Genomic DNA, 24,131 nt, shown 5'->3' with positions numbered 1-24,131 from the left:
CAACATATATTTTAGCCCCAGTATAGATTATGGGCTCACGACTGCATTAATATTACCTTGTTAATGCTGATGTTGACGTAGTCGAGCTTTAATGATACCTCTAGCCCCCAAATCTTTGAGTTGTTTTAGAAAATGAGAGGAGAAAATAATGACATAATGATCTTCTCTCATCCTAAACCATATGGGAGCCAGCCAGTTTTGAACTGTCCTTATTTGCTAGGGAAGAAGAGAGAGTCTTAGAGATCCAGTATAAAACAGACTCTGTTATCGTCACTGCTTTTGATGGCAGCACATATCAATCAATACAAGAATCGTCTCAAATGTGCCAGTCTGTGGTGTTTTCTGCTTTGTTCTAGCTGTTGCTTTGTAGCAGCTCTGAATCATCATTTTCTAAACATCAGTCATAAATTTTCTAAATGCCCTAAATCCAATTCAGATCTTTTGTTTCTTATCAGCCTCTCACTGTCTGAACTAATCTTTAATAAAAACTAATTTCTTGGTGTTGGATTGTCTGATACTACTTTTAACAAAATTTTCAAGCCACGTTTGAGATAACGTCTTAAAAAGGTTGTAGAGAGGCACATAAGTACATATGGTCTGTATAATAAGTATGTACTAGTTAAAGGTGTTGCTACTGGAAAGTTTCAGTGAAGCTTGATTCAAGAAAATTTTGGTTAAATAATGTAATGGAAGCTTAAGTTTTGTTTGGTCACCTGCAATATTCTGTTCACTTGTCATGTAATACAGCTATTTAATCCTAATCCTGCCACAACTAGAGAATAAAGAATAAGTGTCTTTTTGTAGAACTGTATAAGAAATATATCTGCTATTATAACTACTGCAGTAATATGTTTTCTTTAAAACATATAGGACAGATTGGGAGATACAGACCTAATCTTTCTGTATTCATCTCTCAGCGTGAGAAAGTGTTGAATCAGTTATCGAGGTTCTACTTACCCATTTAAATGGAGGTTTCTAGGGAAGAATAGGGGGTTGGCTATGTGAGAACCATCTAGTTAAATCTTTGGAAAGAAAGACTCCTGAATCTGTAATGTATGTGGGTTAAGAAGAACAAGTATTTCACACTCAACGAAATCTTCCCTTACTTTTAGCCAAAATTTCACTTCCTTTGCCCTCAAGGCAATTCTGCTAGTTCTGTTTTTGTTCCAAATTTGGGAGCGGAGGGTGCAAAATGAGTTCGTGATTCTTAGTTTTCAGAAATTTTTTTTTTAACTATATATTCCTGCCCACCTTTATGACCAAGAATATAATGTTATTCAAAAGATTTTTTTTTTTTATCTTCTCAAGTTTATTTTCATATCCTTATTATAGTGTTGGAGGACTAAGGAGAGCATTCATTGTGAGCTAATTATGGTTGTGTTTTTTTTAATTGCAGGAGTCAGAGTTACCATCAGAACTGAATAATGAAGGATACTGTGATTTTAACAGCAGGCCAAATGAGAACTCTTACTGCTATCAGCTCCTGCAAGAGCTCAACGAGCAGAGGAAAAAAGGCATTCTTTGTGATGTTAATATTGTGGTGAGCGGGAGGGTCTTCAGAGCTCACAAGAACATCCTGGTTGCAGGCAGCCGCTTCTTTAAGACTCTCTATTGCTTTACAAACAAAGAAAGCCGTAACCAAACCACTGTTACCTATTTAGACGTTGTTGCTGTTCAAGGTTTTTCTGTCATTTTGGACTTCTTATATTCTGGTAACCTCGTGCTTACGAGCCAAAATGCCATTGAAGTGATGTCAGTGGCCAGCTACCTTCAGATGACGGAGGTTGTCCAGTCCTGCCGCAACTTCATTAAAGATGCCTTAAACATAAGTATAAAATCAGAAGCTCCAGAGACGGTTGTAGTGGATTACAACAGAAGATCTGTTAGTAGGGATGGTTTATCTCCAAGGGATCAGAAAGTTGCCAGCTTCTGGGCAACGCGAAATCTTACCAACTTGGCAAGTAGCATAAAAACTGAGAACGATGGTTACTCTATTGATGAGGGCCAAATGGAAAGCTACCAAATGAATGACTGTAGTTGGGTCCAGGACAGCTCACCTGAAATGGCTGAAAATGAATCTCAAGGTGAGGGAAAAGTTTTCGTATGGAATGACATGGGCGCACAGGGACAATCAGTTCAAGAACCTGGAAAAGCAAGAAGGAAAAACCAAACTGCAAAGAGATTTATTTATAATATTCCGCCTAATACTGAAGAGAACTCGGAAGATTGCTCAGTGTTGCAACCATCAGTCCCATATCCAGAAGAAGATTTGTCATTTATTAAAGAAGAAGCAGGTAAGTATTGCTTAATGGCAGTCAAGTAATTTGAAAACTGAATTACTGAATAAAGTACACGACAACGTCACTTTTATAAAGGTATGTTGGATAGGATCTTTTAGTAAAGTCAGAACACCAATCAGGTTACTAAATCAGTAATCTGATTCTTCACCTTGGGGTGCAGCAGTGTATCTTCGGCAAGAGAAAGGAATGACAGTGCTGTGCCATGCAGTATGTAACATGCTGTTTGCATTTGATGCTTGAGTTGGGGATCTCTACCAGCTGGTAGAAACTAAAATTCTTACATTTACATTTAATCTGTAGCCACTATTAGGTATAAAATCAAGGAGCGGTAACTGGTGGCTAATGATGTTTGCTGGTTGCACAGAGAGAAAGAGCCTTTATAATTTCCTTCCCTACGCTAGCAAAAGATTTTTGTGGTAATCTCCCTCACCTGAGTGTCACCCAGAAACAGAAGTCAACTTTTCTGCTGCTGTTTATTGTAGGGATATCTGGGAAGCTACAAAATGGAGTAATCCTGGCTAGTATAATCAAAACTCTTAAAGCAGATTGGAAAGAGATGCCACAATGACATATAGTAGAGGGAATATCTTTTTGTTGAACTATTCTTTAAACAAATCCTGAAAGGGACTGAACTCATACGATTTTTTCCTTAAGGATGTATGGTTAATGTAAATGTGAGAATAAGATTAAGTATCTGTTTGCTAAACAAGTACAGTCACACAAAGAATTATAAGCAGACTGTTCACAGTGTAATTGGGATTTGGGGCAATGTAATTAAGTTCTGGTTTTTATTTTTTAAATTATTATTATTGTACTGTATGAATAGTTGAAGTATATGTTTGAAGTACTGCCATTTACCTGTATCACTTTTAGGTGAATTAGCAGTTTTGAAAACTTACTCCAATTTAGCAGTCAAATTTAGGGGTGGATTTGAGACATAGCTGGAACCAAATTCTTCAGATGTCTGTTTCTAAAGCATTTTAGAATGTATGCCCCCTTCAAACATCAAGGGACTGTGGATATCCTCTGCTTCCCAAGTTCAAGGTGTAGAGTTAAGAGGGAAATCATAAATAAATAAATAAATCAGCACTCACTCCTGTGGGTATAGAATATTTCCGAATATTTTTGTATTCCAGTGACAAAGCAGAGATTTGAAAGCAACCTGAGTTCTGGGAGAGTCTATATTTACTTTGGTGGCAGGAAGGATGGCCTTGGTTTCTTCCTGTACCCCCAGACTTGTTTAAAAACGAGGCTGAAAGAAATCCTATCAGTAGTGGCAGGAAAGGCTATTTCTCCTGGGGCCCTGAAGTGCCCCTGCCCGCAGCGTGCAGGTGGCTGTTGGTGTGTCTGGCGGCCGCCGAGGTGGGAGGAGAAGGCAGCAGTCCAGCAGAGGGCATGTGGTAACTCTGCGCTGTGCCTTACTGTACCAGTATATGTGCACGAGCACCACAGCGACGTGTGACAATATAGAGTGATGCAGACTGGAGCTGCGGACGTGTACATCTGGCACATGAGCAGGGGCAGCCAGTACAAGATACGTCCATATAGTTAGCAAGTAGTGTGGCACTACACGAGCAGCTCTGGAGAAGCAGCTGTGCTGAGGAGCTAACATTCATTCTGTAAATTGTTCAGGGGGTTTGCTTATCTCTACTCTTCATCTCTGAACTCAGTGGGTAGGTCTACTTTAGCTTTGCAGTTCAGCTTGGGAGTGTGCAGTTTTAAAGTGAATTTCCTGATGTTCTCTTGCTGTCTAAGCTTTCTTAGACTGCACAGGGCTTCTTCTGGCTGAAACGAAAATAGAAGCTGTGTTTTGGAAATGTGCCTGTTGTGTACCAACTGCTAACAGGCCTTGAGTCCACAGCACCAGATTAGATGATGATGTCATCTTTAGATGTGTATAGTGGGGATGTTGAGTCCTCAGCACCCACCCAACAAATCTGCCTGTGCTGGGCTACACTACTTGCTAATACATACTTAGTTGCAGCAGCATGAAAAAAGGGTAGCAGAGGGTCTGGAGCAGGAGCTGAGGACCTGTATATTAATGGCAGAAACATCAAATTTCTGACACAATTTAGCATGTGATTTCTATTTCTGATTTATATGGCGTAGATATTCAACCTCTCCTACTGTTGGAAATACCACAGAGAGTATGTCTACTAAATGATGACCCCAACAACAGAAATAAATACTTGTTTGCATTCTGCAGAACCTGAATATGTGCTGTAGAGCTTTCTTGAAGAAATAATGGAGGGTATGGGCAGTGCAGTAATGATTAAACAAGTTTAGTCCTTGTTCAGTTTTTTGGACAGAAGCACCAAGGTTTCCAGTAACTCGTTGTGCTAAAGAATTAAATTACAATATACATTCATGCAACATCTTGATTGAAAAAAACTGTATTAGAGGCTAGGGGCACACTGAATTTGTGCTGTGGTGTCTGTCCAAAGCTGTTGGAAGTTCTGTGATTGCAGGGGGGAGTTTATTTTATTGTGCTATAAAATGGTGTCAACTAATGATCTCCTTGGTACTTTCAGAGCACCACATAAGCACCCAAGTAAATAATTATATTTTCTGTCAGTGTTAGAACTATTTTGGAAGCCATATCTAATATTTTTATAATAAGACTTTTACTTTTATTAAGTTCTTATGTGCACGCACATTGTTTGAAACAAGAAGAGATATTGGAATTAGGGCTTGGTGTAGCTTACTTTCATCCATAGTCTGTGCTTCAGCATTCAGTGTTCTTTCTCCTCTACTGCTGGCTAGCTTTTTCTTCACTCTGCAGGTAGATTCCACTCTTAAACACTCTTCTTCCAATTGTTCCCTCTATGCCCAATAAAAGGTGGAAGAGGGAGGAGTGGAGAATTGGAAGAATGACAAGAATGAGTTGTAGAGTAACCTGCAGGTTATATGGTAACTTTTTAGTTGTGGGTTAAATGTCTTGTGGAGATGAAAAACTACCAAAAATAATAGGCACTGGTAGTTAAAAATGCATAAGAAATATCTTCTGGAATAGATATAAGACAATGCTGTGTGAAGAAGAAGAAAGAATAGTAAATTCTTACAATGAAAGCTGAGGAGTGTGCTTTCCCTTTGGTTGCTAAAAGGGAAAGAATGAGCTTCTACTGTTATGCTTTGTCATGTGCTGATGGGGATAACCAACACCAGCTGTGGATATGAGATGTCCAGTTACATGCAAAGCAAGTTGCTATGTCCTTTATTATGGTGGTCTGGTGTTTTTATGAGAGGAAAGAAATACCGTTAATATGGTGGAAGGGAAGCCTATTTAAGAACACTCCTCTTACTACAAAAATTTACCCCAAAAGCCACTACCTTGAATTCTATAGTAAATGGACTTTCCAGTTGGGTACTGCTACGTAAGTATTAGATAGTTCAGAAAGCTTTTATTGTTGATTGTCTGCTACCTGTCTTGTCCTAGTAAAGCAAGCATGTTAAACTGTTCCGTGCTGAATGTGAGTTTTCCTACAGGTATCCATAAGGATACGTCAGCTTCTCCTTTCTCTCACCCTGCATTGCCACTGAGTTTATATTTAACACCTTCCCTGTACAAGCAGCACTTTGAGCTTCAAAAAACTCCATGAAGTTGAGATGGATTTTAAATTGCATGTACAGTCTTACTTCATTTACCTACTCTTACTGAAGCTTTCAAGACTTTTCCAGTTTTAGCTATATTAATTAAAATAGCTGTGTTTCTTCACACTGAATGTTACCGCCTGTCTTACTATTTTCCCTTCTAGTTGATAATCTGCTAAAAAATGTCTTTACTGTTTACAGCCGTGGTGCATGCTACAATTAACCATTTACCATGGTGAAAATAACAGTGCAACCAGTCAGCATCTTTGAGTCAGTTTCCAGTTCATAAAAGCTCAGTGATTCTAATTCATCATATTCTTAATGTCTGTTCATAGTTTTTTCTAAACTTTTATCACTTCTTGGATTTGTTTTTCATTTGGGCCTGTTTTTTGGAGTACAAGTGTGGTATCCTCAGGCTTCAGAACACAACTGTGAAGTATTGCTTATGCTTTCCGGAGCTGACCGTGTTGATTCTTAAAGAGACTTGGTTGTAATACCCCAATAGCTTTATGAAGCTACCACTGGATTATTTGTTACCATGACTTTCAGGCTAGATAATGCTGTGTCATATATTGTGTTGGGGGTGGGGGGGAGGGAAAGGATAACAAAGCCAGGATGAAAACAGCCCTTTTGTGGAACAAGAGGATTCTTGAATGATTTTGTAGGGATTCTTAAGGAATTTAATTCAGCTTGCAATAGAAGCAAATACTTTTCAGAAGGATACAAGCAGCAGCTAAGCCTGCTTACAGAAACGTAGTGCTTGTCACATAGTGCTCGTCCTCATGATGTGAGGGAGCAGTATAACACAACTTGATCAGGACTTTACAAAAAAGACAGGTAACTTTGTATTTGAAGAAATCAAGATGGATGGACTTATCTGGATCTGTATATATTTCTTGTAGGGATAAACCTCACTTGACTGAGTTAAAAGGAAAAAAAAATTAGTGTTAGAAAATTAAGCTCTTTTTCCTACTCTTCCATGGTACTATAAGTCTCAGCCATATCTTCCTCAGATCTCCAGCTGATACCCTGATTGAAAGATTTAAATTGCTTAATGGACCTTTAACCTCTCTGTTTGCCCCATTCCCCATGTAACTTGGTATTGAAGGCCTCATAGTTTTTTAGAAGTCATCTAAAGAGAGTACAACATCCAGGGGTTAACCTCTTCTCCATTCATTAAATTTACCTCTCCTAGGGATGATCCCAAAGACAAGTACATCCTCACATTCTCATGGTATGGTCAACCACTGACCTTGCAAGTTTAAGCAATGTCTGTGTATTACGGTTGTGTTGGGGCTGTGGTGGTTTTTCATGTTTGTTTTGGTTTTGGGGTTTTTTTTTGGGGGGGGGAGGGGGGTGTTTTTTGTTTGGTGGGGTTTTTTTGTGTTTTTTGTTTTTTTTTTTTTACAAAAAAAGAAAACAAGCAAGGTGGATAGGTTGGGGAAGGCTATGTGGTGTCTACAGACCTTTTCTGCCTGAAAAACTTCTTTTTTGTCTCAGTGCAATTGAAGCGCAGGCAATATGTTCACTTTTTTAAAAAAAAAAAAAAAAAAATCCAAAGTGCTGAGTTGATTTTTCTGCTACCTCATTTATGAAATAGTGATGATGATGACAGCAACTCCATAAATAAAGAAAACCAGGGGCTGTGTATCTTCTGGATTTATTTGGGGGGCATAACTCTAGCCACAGAAGTTAGCTGTGCTATTTCTTCAGCTAGCTTCCCTCCTGCATCTCAAAGATGTAACTCGGGAAGTCAAATCTAATTAATTTTATCACATGCTGGGCAGTGAAAGTGTTTTTATTCCAGATGTTTCAGATCCTTTTGGATTATAGCTGGTTTTCAGAGTAGTGTGGAGCTCTTTTAAATTATCACAAAGATTAGAATACAACTTCCTTTAAAAAGCTTTTTTTCCAGATAATAATTACCCTAGAAAGTAAAGTCTTGTTTTTATCCACAGCCCCATTATCTCCTACATGCTTGTTTTCACATGTCTGTCCATTCCCATATGATATTTATGAAGTTAAAAGACTGCTAAAGGACTTTTAAAAATACCCTTTATGCCTTAGCTGACATATGGTACAGAAAAACAATGTTACGCTTCTTATTTAACCTGTAGGTTTTCTGTGTTGGTAGGCCTATTCAATTAGTCACACCACCATAACTCCCTGTGAGAGCACTCTTATGCTAGAGTGACTTTGTCATGTGAAAGTTCGTGGAAGTATGAATTGATCAATTGCTGTACAAGTCTTAGTGTGTTGTGTGGTTTGGGGTGTGTTGTTTTTTGTTTGTTTTGGGTTTGTTGATTTTTTTTTTTTAAATGTGAAGGAAGGGATAGGTCCTCCTCAGTGTTGGTAGCTGAATAGAATAGGTTTTAAGTGGCATGTAGTTGGGTTAAAAGATGGTTCCTTCAGCTTCTCTTTTTCAGGTTCCCTGTCCTTGATGAGTTCTTTTGTATGCTGTCCAATCACTTATTCTCTGTGTACATTCTGGAATGCTTGTATACAGAACTTGGAGTCATTTTTTGGGGTGGAGGAGAGAGGCAGGCAGCATTTCTTACTTATGCCAGTTCCTGGCAGGTATAAGTAAATATATCCAACCAGAAATGTGTTCATAGTGTAGAAAGTTTATATGAAAGGTAGAATACTATAGCATAGCAAGCTTATACTGTGCATTTACCCTAAAGCTCATTGTAGTACTTACATTACACGTGCGTTGGTAGGAGTACAGCTTTAGCGGACAATTTCACTTTAATGACTAGCCTTCATTGGTGCAGCTTTGTTAGTTATAAGCTTCATCCTGTCATACTGGGAATAATGGAGAGGGGAGTCAGCAAGATTAGAGTTGCCGTTTTCACTGTAAAAATGTAGCCACAATTGCAGAACTTTAGTCACTTCTGGTATTCCCAGGGCTCAGAGGGGTTTGAGGGGATATTTTTAAAAACATGATCTTTAAAGCTGGAAAAAAAGCCCTTTGTTAAGTAGCAGTTGTCTTTCATGGTTAGGTCATGTGTGTCAAAAGTATGAGCTGCGTAAAAGTTCCAATCTTTTACACATTTGCTTGCTTGTGACTTGAGTTGATGCGCTTTCTTTAGGGTATAATGTTGCGTGTTACTTTGTAAGGAGAGCATGATATCAGTCTGGCAAGCCTAGTTTGTCATGTACTCCCAGATCTTACTGTGCAGAGTTCCCAAGGAAGTATCTGGGTCGGGTTTTTTGGGGTGGTTTTTTTTGTGTGTGTGGGAAGGGTTGGGTTTTTTCTTTTTTGTTTTGGTACTTTTACAGATTTGCACCTCTGTCTTGTACCTTACTTTTCTTCAAAGCCCACTGTAAAGACAAAATCCCTTGGTATTCCTGGACAAAGTTAGGCTTTGGCAAAGTAAGTCTGGAATGAGTGATACACCAGTATCGTACCAGTTCAACACAAGGGTTTTGGTCAATTATCCTACCGCTTCTAAGACTGCCTGCGATTAGAGAAGCTAACGTGAAGTGAAGATCTCCTTAGCATTTCCTTTCAACTGTTTTAGCATAAAAAGTTGTTTGGACCAAAACAGTCTCTACACAGCAATGGTATCTGTGCTTACGTCTTTACATAAGAAAAAATGCAAATGAAGACCCATATCAGTTCTTGGTGTATTTGTCTTGACGACAGTGACATCAGTGGTGTTTGGTCATGACGCAAGGTGATAATTTCTATTTCCTGTCCCTCAGGCTGACATTTAATTCTTCCTTTAAGAAAATACGTTTATAAACTACAATGTGTAGCTGATAAAGTGTAGCAATAGCAGTTCTCTAATGCTGACGCAGAACGAAATGAATAGCTTTACTGTGTAGAGAACCCTTGTATTAGGGCTAAGATGGGAATAAACTTAATTTTCCTTTTTTTTTTTATTGGATGCTTTTTTACCCCTTCATTAGGGAGAAACTGGCAGCTTTGAGGACAAGTCAAACTTACTTCCTTGGATTTGTTCTACAGTTGCTTTTTTAAAGAGTTAGCAAGAAAATAGGAACAGAACATAATGCCAAGACGTTTGTCCTGGTTTCGGTTAATTTGGTTACCAGAGTATCTAGAATGGTTGGTGGTTTTTACTGTTTTGAAGGATCTTAATTCTAAATGCCAGCAGGTCTCTAGGAGTTTCATGCGGCCTTTCAGCTGTATATCTCCTTGAAAGTCCTACTTATATTAACAGTTTAAATCTAAGACTTGATGAAAAGGGAGTATGAAATGTTTATATTGGAAAGTCTCTGAGTTATCTCTTGAATACTTTACTTGAGAAAGCTCTTGACGTACATCCTTCAATTGACTTGTTTGCAGTGTTCATGATCTGGCCCTTGAGCTCACAACATAGTCCAGGAGTTTATGGATGAAGGTATTTTCTTGACAGTGAAGACAAGAAGGGTTATTTTCCTGAAAATAGCTTACTGCGTCTCATACAGTTAACATCTTCATAAGTGATCTTCATCAGTAGGACAGAAGACGCTCTCAGCAAGTCTGCAGATGACATCAAACTGGTGGGAATGGTTGATATGCTAGAGGGCAAGGCTGGGCTGTTGTTCAAATGGACCTCAATGATCTGTAGGAATTGGCCAACAGGAGCCCCCAAGATGCTGTGCAAAGACAAATGTCAAGTCCTGCATTTGGAAGTAACAACCCTGTGCATCAGTACAAGCTGAGCGCTGACTGTTGTTTAGTAACTCTGCGGAAAAGAACCAGGGGGTCCTTGTGGACAGTAAGCTGAACATAAGTCGGTAGGGCATCCTAGGAGGAATGAAGGCTAGCCTCATAGTGGTGGTATTAGCAAGAACATAGCCAGCAGGCTGAGGGAAATGATAACAATACCCCTGTACTGTGGACTGGCAAGACCATGTTTGAAATCCTGTGTCCAGTTTAGAGCAGTCCAGTACAAGAAAGATGCCGGCAAGCTGGAGGGAGTCCAGTGGAGGGACACTAAGATGGTTAGGGAGACAGAGAACATGTTGTTCAAGGAGAGGCTGGGGAACTGAATTTATTTAGTATAGAGAAGGCTGAGGGACCTACCTGCCATCTTCTATCGTCTTAAGGGGATTATAGAGAAAATGAAGCCAGATGCTTTTCAGACGTGCACAGTGAAAGGGACAAGAGTCAGTTGTCACAAGTTGCAGCTAAGGAAATTGCAGTTGTATATGAAGAAAACTGTTGACCATGAGAGCGTTTGTGTTGGAACATATTGCTTAGAGAGTTTATGGAATCTCCCATCCTTGTAGGTATTTAAAACTTGGCAAGGTTCAAAGCAACATATAGCCCAGCTTTGAAGTTAGCCCTGCTGTGAGCAGGAGGTTGAACAAGGTGACCTTCAGAGGTCCCTTCAGACCTAAGTTTTTGTTTGAGTCTGTGATATTCCCTGAGAACAATAACTCCCCACAAATAAATGATCTGGACGAGGAAAGCTCTTGCTATCTTGTGTTTCACTGATGTAGCCTTTGTGGGGAGAGATCAGCAAAATAGCTTTCTAATGTGAACGGCACCCCTTTCTCAGGGAAGAGTTTTTCAGAGAATATATGATAAGCAAGTTGAAAAAGCAAGTGGATGATATATTTGGCATCAATTGATGGTCATCTGGCAGGGTTAGTTGGTCATAGATCTGCCTCCATAGTCAAGGCAATAAACCATTTCTTTCATGAATGAGAAATAGTAAAAATTAAGAGGAATTGGGAGCAGTACATAGAGTATGAGTAAGATTGCATTGGCAAAATGTCTTAAGTTTGTCTGAGCCTTCTGTTGCAAGAAACAGCTGAGAAGTAATATGCTTTGACCCCTTTTCGGAAGCAAGGTTAAAGATGTGAGTAATACTCTGGGAACAAATTGAGTACAATATATTTTCTTTCCCCCGCCTTCCCAGTATGTCAGTCTTGGCAGTGCTGTTTTTCTGTCGTGTTACCTAACATAAGCAACAAATCCGGCTCTCTAATAAAAATCCAGATTGTATCAGTAGATTACCACTGCTCTCTTTACAGTCCTTGAAAGCTATGGCCTAATCACTTATCCTGTCTACTTTCTGTCTTTTTTTTAATTGATAGGAATGAGCAGTCAATGTCAGAAAACCTGGTGGAAAAATAGTAGTATTCCTTTTTCTCCTCTTTTGGCACTGTTTTTAGTGGTAATATGTGTAAAGAAAACAGAAGTTCATTATAGACAACTGTATCTAATGCAAAGTTTTGTATCTTCTCCCTCAGCGCACCCTACATCCAAATCCCTTTCTATAATGACCTGTTCAATGGCTTCTATGGTTGATCTTCTCATTAATCTCCTTGATCATCCCCTACTCATACTGTCTCCTTTTCTTCCCCAAAAATCAGCATATTTCTGGTTACAGAAAAAGAGCAAAACTTGTCAAACTACGGATGTTTCTGCTCAGATGCATTCTATCTTTCTGGTGATACTCCCCTACCTCTTGCCTTCAAAACCGAAAATCAGTGTGTCTGACTTCTGGTTATCCTTTTTCCTGAGAACAAGCACAGTACAACATAAAATCCTTCCGTAAAGTTTTTGTTAGTTGTATAAAAGCGTACACAAACACTTCATTGTTTTTCAGACTGTCTTTATCTCTTCTCAAATTGACATATTGAGAATTTTAGTGCTGATAGTTAATCAGCTTATTTGTATTCTGTTTTACTTTTATTATTTTGGGTTTTGGGTTTTTTTGTTTGTTTTTTTTTTTTTTTTTAAGATCAGGTTGCTGATAGAAACCTCTTCTCCCTGCAGGGTAGAAGAATAGGTAGATGTTGGAGGCTAATTGACATTTGAATTATTAACTTACACCTCTTTTAGGAATCAACTAAACTGTAAAAAGGTATCCTTAGATTAGAGGAAAGTTGTGATCAGATGACCTGGTCTGGAGATGTAGAACATTATTGCTTCTAATTACCTTCTTTTTTTTTTTTTTTTTTTAAAAAAAAAAATCTTTCTCACTGCTGTCTGTATTTCCCCCTTTGCACCCCACCTCCGGTCTACCAGTACAACTGCATATGTAGTTGCTTTCAGTCTCCTATCAAAATCATCTGGGTTTAAGTTGACAGGAACAGGTTAGATGATGACTATATCTGCGGTTTTGCAAGCAGGTTTCAGGGGGCAGTAGTCTGAGTGGGAGGAGGAATGGGAGAAGATGTTACGAGCCAAAGGGGTCCGTAACATCTTATACTTGGCTCAGCTACAGTCAGAAGCTTATCTGACTGTAGGCTATATGTCCTCCCGGGGAAACTAGTAAAGGCTAGGTATTGCACTTGCAGTTCCCAGTGTATATGGAATTCATGTCTTTCCTGTATGGATGAGCCATTAAAAATGCCTTTTTTATTGTTTTGTTTTGAACACTTATATGTGTGCTTAATGTAGAAAGCAGGTGTTCTAGGTCAATGAATTATTCTAAAAATAAGCATTAGGTTTAGTTATGATCTACTTAGTCCTGTACTGTGCAGAGACTGAAGTGTCTGTAGCAACCTCTTATCTCTTGTGGTATCTGTGCCAGTGTTCTTTCATGTTATAGCAGGTCCTCTCTTCAAATTGGAGATAGAAAGATTTAGTAGCTATTATCTACACTAGACTACAGCTCTTAAGTCTGTCTGGCTCTATGCTGAGTCTTATGCTAAGATCTAGACTGTGCAGGGATTTGAGCTCCTAACTTCCCTCAAACTTCAATACCAGCTCTGATCATAAATGTTCCTAATGAAATTCAATTTGTGTTCTCTTAGGTCCAGAAGAACTGTCAAAGTGACAGTGTTACAAATGTGCTCAGCTTGGTACAACTCTTATTTATGGTCAGTCTTTGATGTGTGCTTATTTTGAAGGAAGCTATGCAATCTTGCCTATGCACAGCATATACGTTACATCTGTTAGCACTAAAGGCTTGGTCTGTTGATCTTACAGATATTCCTCCCATAAGGGGGCAGGGAAAAGGAATTAAAATATTTTGATCACTGATCTTCCACTGGTCAACTAGAGACAGGACAGTTCTATTAGAGGGGAAAAACCTATAAAGAAAAGGTCTAATATTTTAAACAGATTATAAAAGTTGTTTTCTTTTTTTCTCTGCTAGATCCTGAAGCCTGCTTTAATTTGGAGGCTTTTAGCCTTTAGATCTAGTCATCTTTGCTCTTGTCCAGAACTGTACAACACTGCTTCCTCACTAATCCTTTCTTGTGTATTACAGAAGGGAGTTTTACTGCTCGTCTCAAAGGAATGTGTGGTTGGCATGTCTATAGGGTATCTGTGTTCTATTCCTTGAGCGGTTGTGAGATGCCATTGCTGGAGTCCATAACTCCAAATTAGTGTAAGGAGTACTTGCCTCCTTTGGACATAACAACAGCTATTAGAGTCGGTAATTAAAAAGAAAATAAAAAAATATTTTCCTCACTACTTTGTTTCTTAGAGGAGAGGGAGAGTTATTCCCTTCCCCTCCTCCTTCTTTCTTTCTATACCAAAATAGCTAGGTGGATGAGCTAAAATACTGGGATTTCTCTTCCTTCGTCCACTCAAGCTCTGCTTTTTAAAAGTTCTGATGGAATACCTAGTTTGGCAGCCATGATCCAGCTTTGTTTATAATTTGCCATTGTCTAACAGATAGGATAGAATTATAAGCTTCCTATTTGTTAATTGATTTCCTTTTGAACTGTTGTCTTATGTTGCAGATGAAACCACTGCTGCCAACTGTAACACTGCCTGAGCAGTAAATGAAACTACTGTACATGTCTAATGCTGTAAGGATTTGTAATTTGTACTTTTTTGCAGTAAAACTGTAAGTTGCAAGTGTTTCAGTATGCAGCTTACCACTAGCTGCATGAAATTCTAGTTTACACTAAGAGAATTTCCTTTCCCGGAAAAATCCTTAGAATGAGCAGTATAGGGACAAAGGAAAAAGTCTTTGGACTATTAAAATGTACAGTCTCAGACTTGAAAGTAAAAATGTATCTATTTGCTATGAAGCCCTTCTCAAGACTTTTCACAACAGTGACATTGGGAATCCAGTGTGAGGACCTGAGCACCATCCAGACAAATAAAAGGAAATCTGCCAGTTTCCACTACAGTTTGTTTACTTAACTGTGTGCCTGTGAGGAAAGTAATGGATTTATGAGTTCATGTTTTCCAACAAACTCCTGTCTTGGGGATTGGGGGGAAGATTGATTTGCACTCTTCCTAGAAGAGTCTTTGCCCCACAAAAATATGATTTTGTCAAATGCCTAGTGCAGCTTTCTTGTGTACTGTTTATAGTTCTGTTCTCTGTGCTGTGTAATAGTGATTCCATATTCACTCGTGCAATTCTTACTTGTTAAAAAAGTATAGAATTAAACAAGTGAGGATCTTTTTCTTTTTAAGGCACTGTTCACTTCTCAATGATTTTGTTCTTTTAAAGAGGGGAAAAAAGCTACAAAGACCATGCAAACTGCATGAAGAGCTTGTCTAAAGACCAAATGTAAATATGCAAACTAGTCTTTTAAGCTGGTATATTCCGAGTAATTATGGTCTCTTGAATTGATGTGGTTACAGAGTAATGGAGATGATTATTCAAAAAAAGATTTAGACATAGCTGTAGGATACTTTATATAAAGGTATTTAAAGCACTTTATATACCACTGAGATATTTTAAGGCAATAAAGAAAATCATACCTCCGGTAGAAAATGTTTACTTTTGTACCAACTAGACTGCCTGTGGTAGACCAGATGAAGTAACTGCACAAAGCAGTTGTAAAGAGAATCCAGTGGAAAACTTTTTAGCCCTGTCATGATGATAGTGAGGGAATAAATACCCTTACCATAAAAGTTCCTGTAGCATGAAAAGGGCTTTGACTTTTTCTCAGGGTGGGGAGAAGAAATGGTGCCGTGGAGAGTAGTTCAAAGGTCTAATTTCACTGAAATGAGGAGTGCAGTTTTTCATTTCAGTGTTGAAGATGATGTGAAAAAAATTATAATTACTATTTTAAGGTTTGAAACTTTATTGTCACAGTTCATAAAGGATATATATCTTGCTAAACAGCGTGACTGATTAGAACCTGGAAAGCTAAAGTAAGACTGTCTGTAATAGGTACTTCAAATGACTTCAAGTATGGTCTGCTGCCGGGTACTTCAAGTGACTTCAAGTATGGACTGCTGCCGGGTACTTCAAGTGACTTCAAGTATGGACTGCTGCCAGGTACTTCAAGTGACTTCAAGTACGGACTGCTGCCAGAATCTTGGCCAAAAGAAGCTTGGGAAAATGGCAAGTATATCTGATGGGGAGGAGGTTGTTCTTTGCCTTTGATAGGGGTCTGTATCTTCTGTGTCACTGCTGGTAATATTTGATTAATTTGTTTAGAGATCTGTAAGATTAAGTGTTTACATAATCTTCTTCTGTATCATTTGCCTTTCTGGATAGTGTAAATAGGAGTGCTTCCATGGAGGGAGAAAAAGGAATTCAAATATATGGAAAAGTAAAAACAAAACACGATTTATATCACTGTCATATTGTGCCTGAATATGAAGATACCTGAGGTCTTTAATGATCTGATAGCTTTCCCTCTCTGCCTTCCCCGCCCCCGCCTTAGTAAGCTAACTACAGATAAATGGGCTTTGAAATTGAACACTTGGATTATGAAGATACGAAGTTAAATATAATTTTAAAAGTAGATCTCGGAGCATGCTTCTCGCTATTAAGAATAAAAACTTCATTGCAGTAAAGGTTTTGAATTCAATGCAGCCATAACTAAAGCCCTCTTCAGTCAAACCTGTGTTATATAACCTACCCTTTCACAGCTTATGTGCCTTTCTTAATAGTTCAAGCAAGCAATTATCTGTAATTATTTTTCTGTCTGAAAACATACCAAAAAAACCACCACATCTAAGATAATTATTGCTAGATCGTTAAAATACATAAAGTCTTCAGTAAAAAGAGGATCTTAAGGACTGGGTAATAATAATGCCTACCTCTTCTCTGTAACTTTGAGCTATTACTGGGATGTGGTTTACTGTTTACTTTAAATATTTTGGTTTTTACAGTGGAAGAAATTGGGTCATCAAAAGGTGAAATTCACTAGTAGGCAAGGGATTAGAACTCAATTCCTAGGAGGTCTGCCTGTTCTTAAACCGTTAAATTCCCTTATATCTTACAGCTGTGATGTCTGCCTGTCTGTCATACCCCCGTTGATGTGTATAAGACTGCAATTTAAAACCTTTTTTGAACTTACTTTTCTTCATGTAAGCCATTACGTGACATTATGTTGACATGCAGCTTGCATGAGTGCTCTGATATACCAAGGCAAACATTTGAATATTAGCAAAATTTAACTTCCATGTTATGATGGATTTTGAAGCTGGGAAGGAGGCATCTTAGATGTAGGCATGCAGGTCCACACATAAAACATACAATTACTTTTGCTTTCTTCCTGCCAGCATGAACATTCAAAACTCTTATGTATATAATCATGTAGCCTTAGCCAGTGCTTTTTGGATGCTTCTAGATGGTTACGATCCTGTTCATAAATTATCTCATCTGTAGTAAGTTGAGTCAGTACCATATTCTCAAAATAATCCTTGTATTCCTGTGTGGCCTTCTTCATAGCTGTCACAGCATCCTGTGCTTTTTTATTTCACACAGTAATAAGCAGCTGTAGTAAACCTGTTTTGCACGTATCCTTTGAGCAAGCTATGTTATCCTTGGTCCAGGGATATGTAAATAGCTCTCTTCCATCATAAGGAACAAGTGGGATATTGCTACTTCCAGAATTTTTTTCTGCTCTCTTTATTTTTTCCTACTGTTAGACCAAAACGGACTTTGGGTAGAGAATAGCTAAGATCTGAACCAATAACTTCCCTTTTTAGCTATTTCAGAGTTATGCTACCTCTTATTGTCCTACTCCTTTTGTCAATATTCGTTCTTGTTTAGTTATACTTTCTTTTTTTATCTATTCGTGGAGTCAGATCTTGGCAGGCAGTTTCTGCACATAATTCTAAATAGAATATTGGGAGAGAAGATTGTAACTGTCTGTGCTGCAGAGCTAGAGGGTTTCTAATCCAGAATAAAGTGTTTTCTGGTATAGGTGACCTCTAGAAAATGTAATACTGCTAACTTGTAGCTAACTTACTCTGATTCATGAAATAAAATTTCTTTTCAAAGAATTGATCTGTACTTCTGTAGTAAAAATTCCTTGGTTACAAGTAGGTATTTTTCTAGCAAGATCATACATGCAGAACCTACCAGTATTTGTGGTTTCTGCAGGCAGGCATTGTCCTGATTTGGCTGATGAAAAGTCATGTGGGTGCTTTATTGTTTTGGCACCTGTTTATTTTTGTGCACCAGGCAGAACATATTGAAATAGGTTTTTTGTGTTTCATCATCTTTTCTCCTGATGGCTTATTTTCTTGTAGGTGATTCCTCTGCTTTAATCATGAACAAGTTGAAGTGTCCACACTGTAATTATGTAGCCAAATACAGAAGAACACTAAAGAGACACTTGCTCATTCACACAGGCGTGAGATCTTTCAGTTGTGACATCTGTGGGAAGCTGTTTACTCGAAGAGAGCATGTAAAGAGACATTCCTTGGTAGGTAACCTCAACTGTGTGTGTGTATGTACGTGCATGTACAAGTGGGTTTTTATGGTTTTTTCAGATATTTTGGTAGTTGGGAGAAACACTGTTCTCTGATTTGCCATAATGTAAATTGTTTTATCTTAATCTAAACCGGAGGAAGGTAAAGATCTCTTTGTAATAACTATACCTCTTATACTTCTAATGGAAAATGCAGTATCAGTTAAGACAGTTGCTGGAATTCTGATAGAAATAATTTCAAGATGATTTTGAAAGTGGCATGATAGAGATGCAGTATGTGTAAGTATTCTGTAGATAATGAAAGGGAATTTTGGCTTAGTGTTACTGCAATAGAATAGCACATCTTCTTGTTCTATAATGCAGCATCACCATTTTTTGTGAGGACTACGTTTAACCCTAGCCAGCAACTAAGCGCTACACAGCCACTCACTCGTTCACCTCCGCTGGGGTTGGGGAGAGAATCGCGGGGAGAGAATCGGAAGGGTAAAAGTGAGAAAAACTCGTGGGTTGAGATAACACAGTTGAATAGGTAAAGCAAAAGCCGCGCATGCAAGCAAAGCAAAACAAGGAATTCATTCACTACTTCCCATGGGCAGGCAGGTGTTCAGCCATCTCCAGGAAAGCAGGGCTCCATCACGCGTAATGGTTACTTGGGAAGACAAACGCAATCACTCCAAATGTCCCCCCCTTCCTTCTTCTTCCCCAAGCTTTGTATGCTGAGCATGACGTATGGGATATCCCTGTGGTCAGTTGGGGTCAGCTGTCCCGGCTCTGTCCCCTCCCAACTTTTTGTGCACCCCCAGCCTCCTCGCTGGTAGGGTGGTGTGAGAAGCAGAAAAGGCCTTGACTCTGTGTAAGCACTGCTCAGCAGTAACGAAAGCATCCCTGTGTTATCAACACTGTTTCCAGCACAAATCCAAAACATAGCCCCATACTAGCTCCTGTGAAGAAAATTAACTCTATCCCATCCAAAACCAGCATGCCAGTTAATCAGCAATTGCACAGTATCTTGGGGTAGTTCTGAAATGCTTGTTTCACAACTAGACAAAGCTATAGTGTAGTATCTGCTTTAAGATTTAGGAAAGAATGAAAAATATCTGAGATGCAGATAGTAAATGTCTTTCTGACTTGCATTCTACCAATACCATAATCAGCAGTTGAGCTTACCCTGTCCTGTGCATGTTGCATAACTCAGGATTTGACTTGAGTACTTTTTATCTGATGATCCATAGAAAGTATTATCTGTCGTGGGTATTTTGCAGGTATTTTGTATCTAGTCTGTAAAGAAATTAAGACTTCATTATAATATTTACTGTAAAAAATCCAAGGTGTGTTTTAGGGGAGTAATAAAAGCAAGATCATATCGGTGGTGAGAAGGTAATAACATTTCTCCAAGCCGTGATTTTAAAAAACTCATTTTGCAACATGTTTTGCAGATACTCAAAATAGGTTAGTACATGGAATGGGGTAAATTGCACTTCTCCATTTCGGTAGCTTTCCTCAGTCCTTTGAGAATCAATGGACTACCTTGCTCCCTCATGAAGGTGTTCCATAAGCCTCCATAGCCTCCTCGCAGTTGGCTTTTTGTTCCTCAGGGAGTAGAAAAAGTGGTTGTGAGCTTCCAAGTTTTAATGCGGATGCAGAGAAGAGCTTTTGGTGTAAGTCTTCCTAACTTTCCTTTCTAGCTTGTGCTATCATGAAATGGATTTTCTGTTAGCCAGTAATACTATTAAAAGTAAATAATATCCTGATATGACTCAGGCTACAATTCTAGAAGATGTTTATAAGACCACTGTAGTAATTTTAAGTATTCCTTAAACTGCTGTACAGGTAGGAAAGGCATATGTTAATAGCACCTACGTAAATTTTAGAAACAGCATCTTTCTTATGTTCTGCTAGACTTTCCTCATCTTAGATACACATCTTTCCACCCTGCTACCGCTGCCTTTCATCCTCCTTCCATACCACTTGGTGAAGGCTTAGATGCTTGAAGGGACAGGAGTACCTGCGATGTTACCGAGACTGAAGGACATTTTGTTTTGTAGTGTATGTAGGTCACTGCAGCGATGGAGGTGGTGATGGTAGGGGGCAGCTCTGTGGCTGGGTAGAGGAAGTTAGGTCATTATCACCTTATTGGTGGTGATACTGTGTAACATGTCTCAGCAGCTACTCTACTTCTTCATTTGTGGCTCACCAGAGAAGATACCAATAGTGCGCGGTAGTTGGTCTACTGGGAAGACTCTTCAGAGTGGGACTTCAGGTTTCTCTCCTGCGGTATCTGACCAGGTCTTGTAGCTGAAGATTTTTTTCCCTCCAGGAAAGGAGATGAAGTCAGACAGGGTGAAAATAGCTATAGAGTGAGCTCACTGTGCTTTAACTGAAGTGTGCTCTCCCTGATGGAGTCAGAACACTCTTTTTTTCCCTGCCCCCCTTCCGCAGACACCTCAAGCATTCTGCTTTGTGTGAAACATTATCATAACAAGTCTAGAGGCTGAGGAAAAAACACGTAGTATCAGCTGTACAGATTATACAGCGGGACTAAAGTATCTGTTTGTATCTTGACCTTGGTTTTTTCCCTCATCTGGGTGGTAATTTTTGTTTTCTCTAAAATGGCAACCTTTTCAATGTGACCTCAAATGAGATATTTCAGCACGTAGTTGGTAATCTGTTGTGGGGACACCAGATAGAAGAAAGAAGTCTTCAACTTAATTTTTTTCAAGATGGTAACTGTTATACATGGTTGCTGAATTCAGTTACTTGTGCAAGTAACATACTCCCAAATTCAAAATTAAAATTTATGTTTAGTCAAGTTAGTCAACAGCAGCCTTCTAATTTTACACACAAGCTCACTCTACATACAGGACAAAAAACTCACCAAAAGGACCTGGACAGATGTTGTTGGGTTTGGTTGTATTGGGAGGGAGGTGTTGTGGAAGAAGGATCTTGCTCTTTGAATTCACACAGAATTTAATAACTCCTGCTTGTTCTTAATGTTTCTAGGACTTACAATTGTAAAGGCAATTTTCTAAATGAGGTATGATCCTGTGTGCTTTTACTGTTCTCATTGCCTTTCAGAGTCTTGTTCTGTACAGTGAGTAGTCATAAAATGAACATTCACTTGCTTATAGGAACAGGCAGCTAATTCAGCTACGTGCTGAACAGTAAGCAGGTAGTTCGGTTGTGGGTAATAGCTCATGTAATCAAAATGGATCTCTAGTAGTACTTCTTTTTCTCTGAACAGTGTTGGGGTATCTTTTGGAAGAGTTCAAAAAATGAATTTTTGTATTAGTAATTATTGATAATAATTTTCTAGTACTATATGCAAATGCAACCTGATATGCATATTTTCAGCTGTTAATATTTCTCTTCCATAGGTGCATAAAAAGGATAAAAAGTATAAATGTATGGTGTGTAAGAAGATTTTCATGCTAGCAGCCAGTGTTGGAATAAGACATGGATCACGACGTTACGGAGTTTGTGTAGACTGTGCAGACAAATCTCAACCTGGAGGGCAAGAGGGGGCAGACCAGGTGCAGGACACAGATTTCCCTAGGGATGAAGAATACGAGGAAAATGAAGTGGGAGAAGGTGATGAGGAGCTTGGTGATGATGTAGAAGAACAGAATGACCAGTCTCGATGGGATGAATCTGGGGAAGTTTGTATGCCTTTAGATGACTGACAGAGAGTATGACTTCAGGGTGCCGCAAATGGACACTATATGGATTGACTATTTGAATTTTTGGACTGAAGGCTTGCGAAATATGGTACAGGCTGGATGGTAGTTATGTTGCTGTGAAAAATGTAGGGTCAAAGCCTTATAGCAAAAAAGGATTATTAATTTTTTTATGATATTTGCACAGGACTGTACAGCATACAACCATTTGGTTGAATTATACAGAGTCCTCACATCTACAGTCAGTTATCAAAAGAAAAATGTATTTTTTATTATTTATAGGATATAGCTACTTGGGTCCTATTCAGACATAGTAGTAACTGTACTTATGTTACACATTCATGTATCTGTTAACATGAATGAAGAAAATTGCAACTTGGTATGGAAATACAAAGACAGCTTTCCCAAATCCACTTGTACTTTGTCAGTGAACCAGTGAAGCTAATTTGGGCTAGTGGCTCTTGTTTCCACAAGCATGTCTTTGCCATACAAACCTTACCTCTCCCGTACTCTGATAGGTCAAAGCCAATCATTTAAATATGCATCACAGACAATGCCAACACCGTATTGAAATTTGGTTTTAAAACTTTTGGCTCTATGCTGGCAGGTGGTATAGGTGATAAGCACTGGAGAAGTTAATAATGGCATTAATTTAGTGTCTGTTTCTTCACAGTTTCGAATTTTCAAGAAGGTTGTTATTGATTCATCAGTTCCAAAATGATCTTGCAGAAGAAGTGACCAATAATGAAATAACAGACTGATCAGAGCATGGGTAACTCTTCTGCCACTTAGTCAAAAGAGATAGTCATGCTTAAAAGGTATCTGATGTAATAATGTTTCCTCTCTCCTCTCAAATTTTTTGACTTCCCTGGTGTATACCTCAGTCCCACGGAATAAAAATACAAGGAATGGAGAAAGTGTCATATTAAACAACTTTTTGGTTGGTAATTTCTTATTTGTCCGGTTTTTGGCTAGTTTATGTGATGTGAATTGGACACTAGGCTATTTGCCCATCGTTCGTCATTAAAATGAACACAAAATATTTTTTATTCTTTTGTACTTAATGGGTTGTTGCTAGTGTTTAATATAAACGAATTACATTTAACTTGTTGACTTAATTTGCTGGAAATTTTTTTTTTTTTAAAGAAAAACAAAAAGTCCAAAGCAAAATAATGCTGTTTGAGTTGTCTACTTTTCAGGATGATATGCTTCCTACACTCTTTATTTCAAATTGTCTAGGAGGCATTGAAACTTGAATTTTGGTAGCCATGTGGATTTTTTTCCTAAGCTCGTAATATTGCACCAATGATTTCAGGCCTCTTTCATAGGGAGGGGAGGGCATTACACCTTCATCTTAAACTCCTCTGTGTTGTCTAGCCTAAGGCAAATGAATTCAGGCAATCATTGGAACAATACATCTGATGTACTATTATGTCACAATGAGAAAATATGCAGAGCATTTATCATGACACATAGCTAGGCCAGTGTGACAGTACTGTATAAAAACCAATTGAGGGTCACCATATTTTTCAGCTTTGTTTAATTTTAAAATGAGTATATTTTTTCCTATTTTATATCAGGTAACTAAATTATGCTAGTTGTGTGGATAACTTTGAACTATGCTTTGACGGACAGAATCTTAATGGTGCTCCATCTGATCAAAGTTGGTATGTATTTAAAGAGACAAGCTTTACTGTTGTCCTTTACATCAGTAGAACAGTAACATAATGTTAAGACATTGTTTTTGCTGATTTAAGCTGAGATAAGTTTGAACTACAGTTATATGGGAATTAAAATGCTTTTTTTATCATCCACTTGTTTCATTGGTAGTTTCCACATCATTGTAAACCTGACAGATGATTAGTTTTTTGGGGGAGGGTGGGCAGGGTGGGGTACCTTTTTTTTTTTTCCACACTGAAGAATACATCTTATTCTTATTGTTCTAGACTGAAATGAGTAATGTGTAATTCTGGTGGGGTCCAAAGTAGAAATTAGTTGGGCAAAGATGATATGAATG

General features: G+C 38.5%; 1 protein-coding gene across 1 annotated transcript; it reads left to right on the top strand.

Annotated features, from left to right (window-relative positions):
- Positions 1 to 1,396: 1,396 nt before the first annotated feature.
- Positions 1,397 to 23,048, top strand: ZBTB10 (zinc finger and BTB domain containing 10; the record flags this gene model as incomplete). Its single annotated transcript, XM_009587955.1, has 4 exons — positions 1,397 to 2,294; positions 15,941 to 16,114; positions 18,259 to 18,434; positions 21,815 to 23,048. Coding segments are annotated over 4 exons (1,554 nt in total), but the record flags the coding sequence as incomplete, so codon positions are not given.
- Between the last annotated feature and the right edge of the window lie 1,083 nt (positions 23,049 to 24,131).

Source organism: Fulmarus glacialis, unplaced genomic scaffold (assembly GCF_000690835.1).
Source record: "Fulmarus glacialis isolate BGI_N327 unplaced genomic scaffold, ASM69083v1 scaffold20611, whole genome shotgun sequence".
NCBI classification, from domain to species: Eukaryota; Metazoa; Chordata; class Aves; order Procellariiformes; family Procellariidae; genus Fulmarus; species Fulmarus glacialis.
The sequence above is the reverse complement of the archived record's forward strand: the minus strand, read 5'-3'. Positions and strand labels throughout refer to the sequence as shown.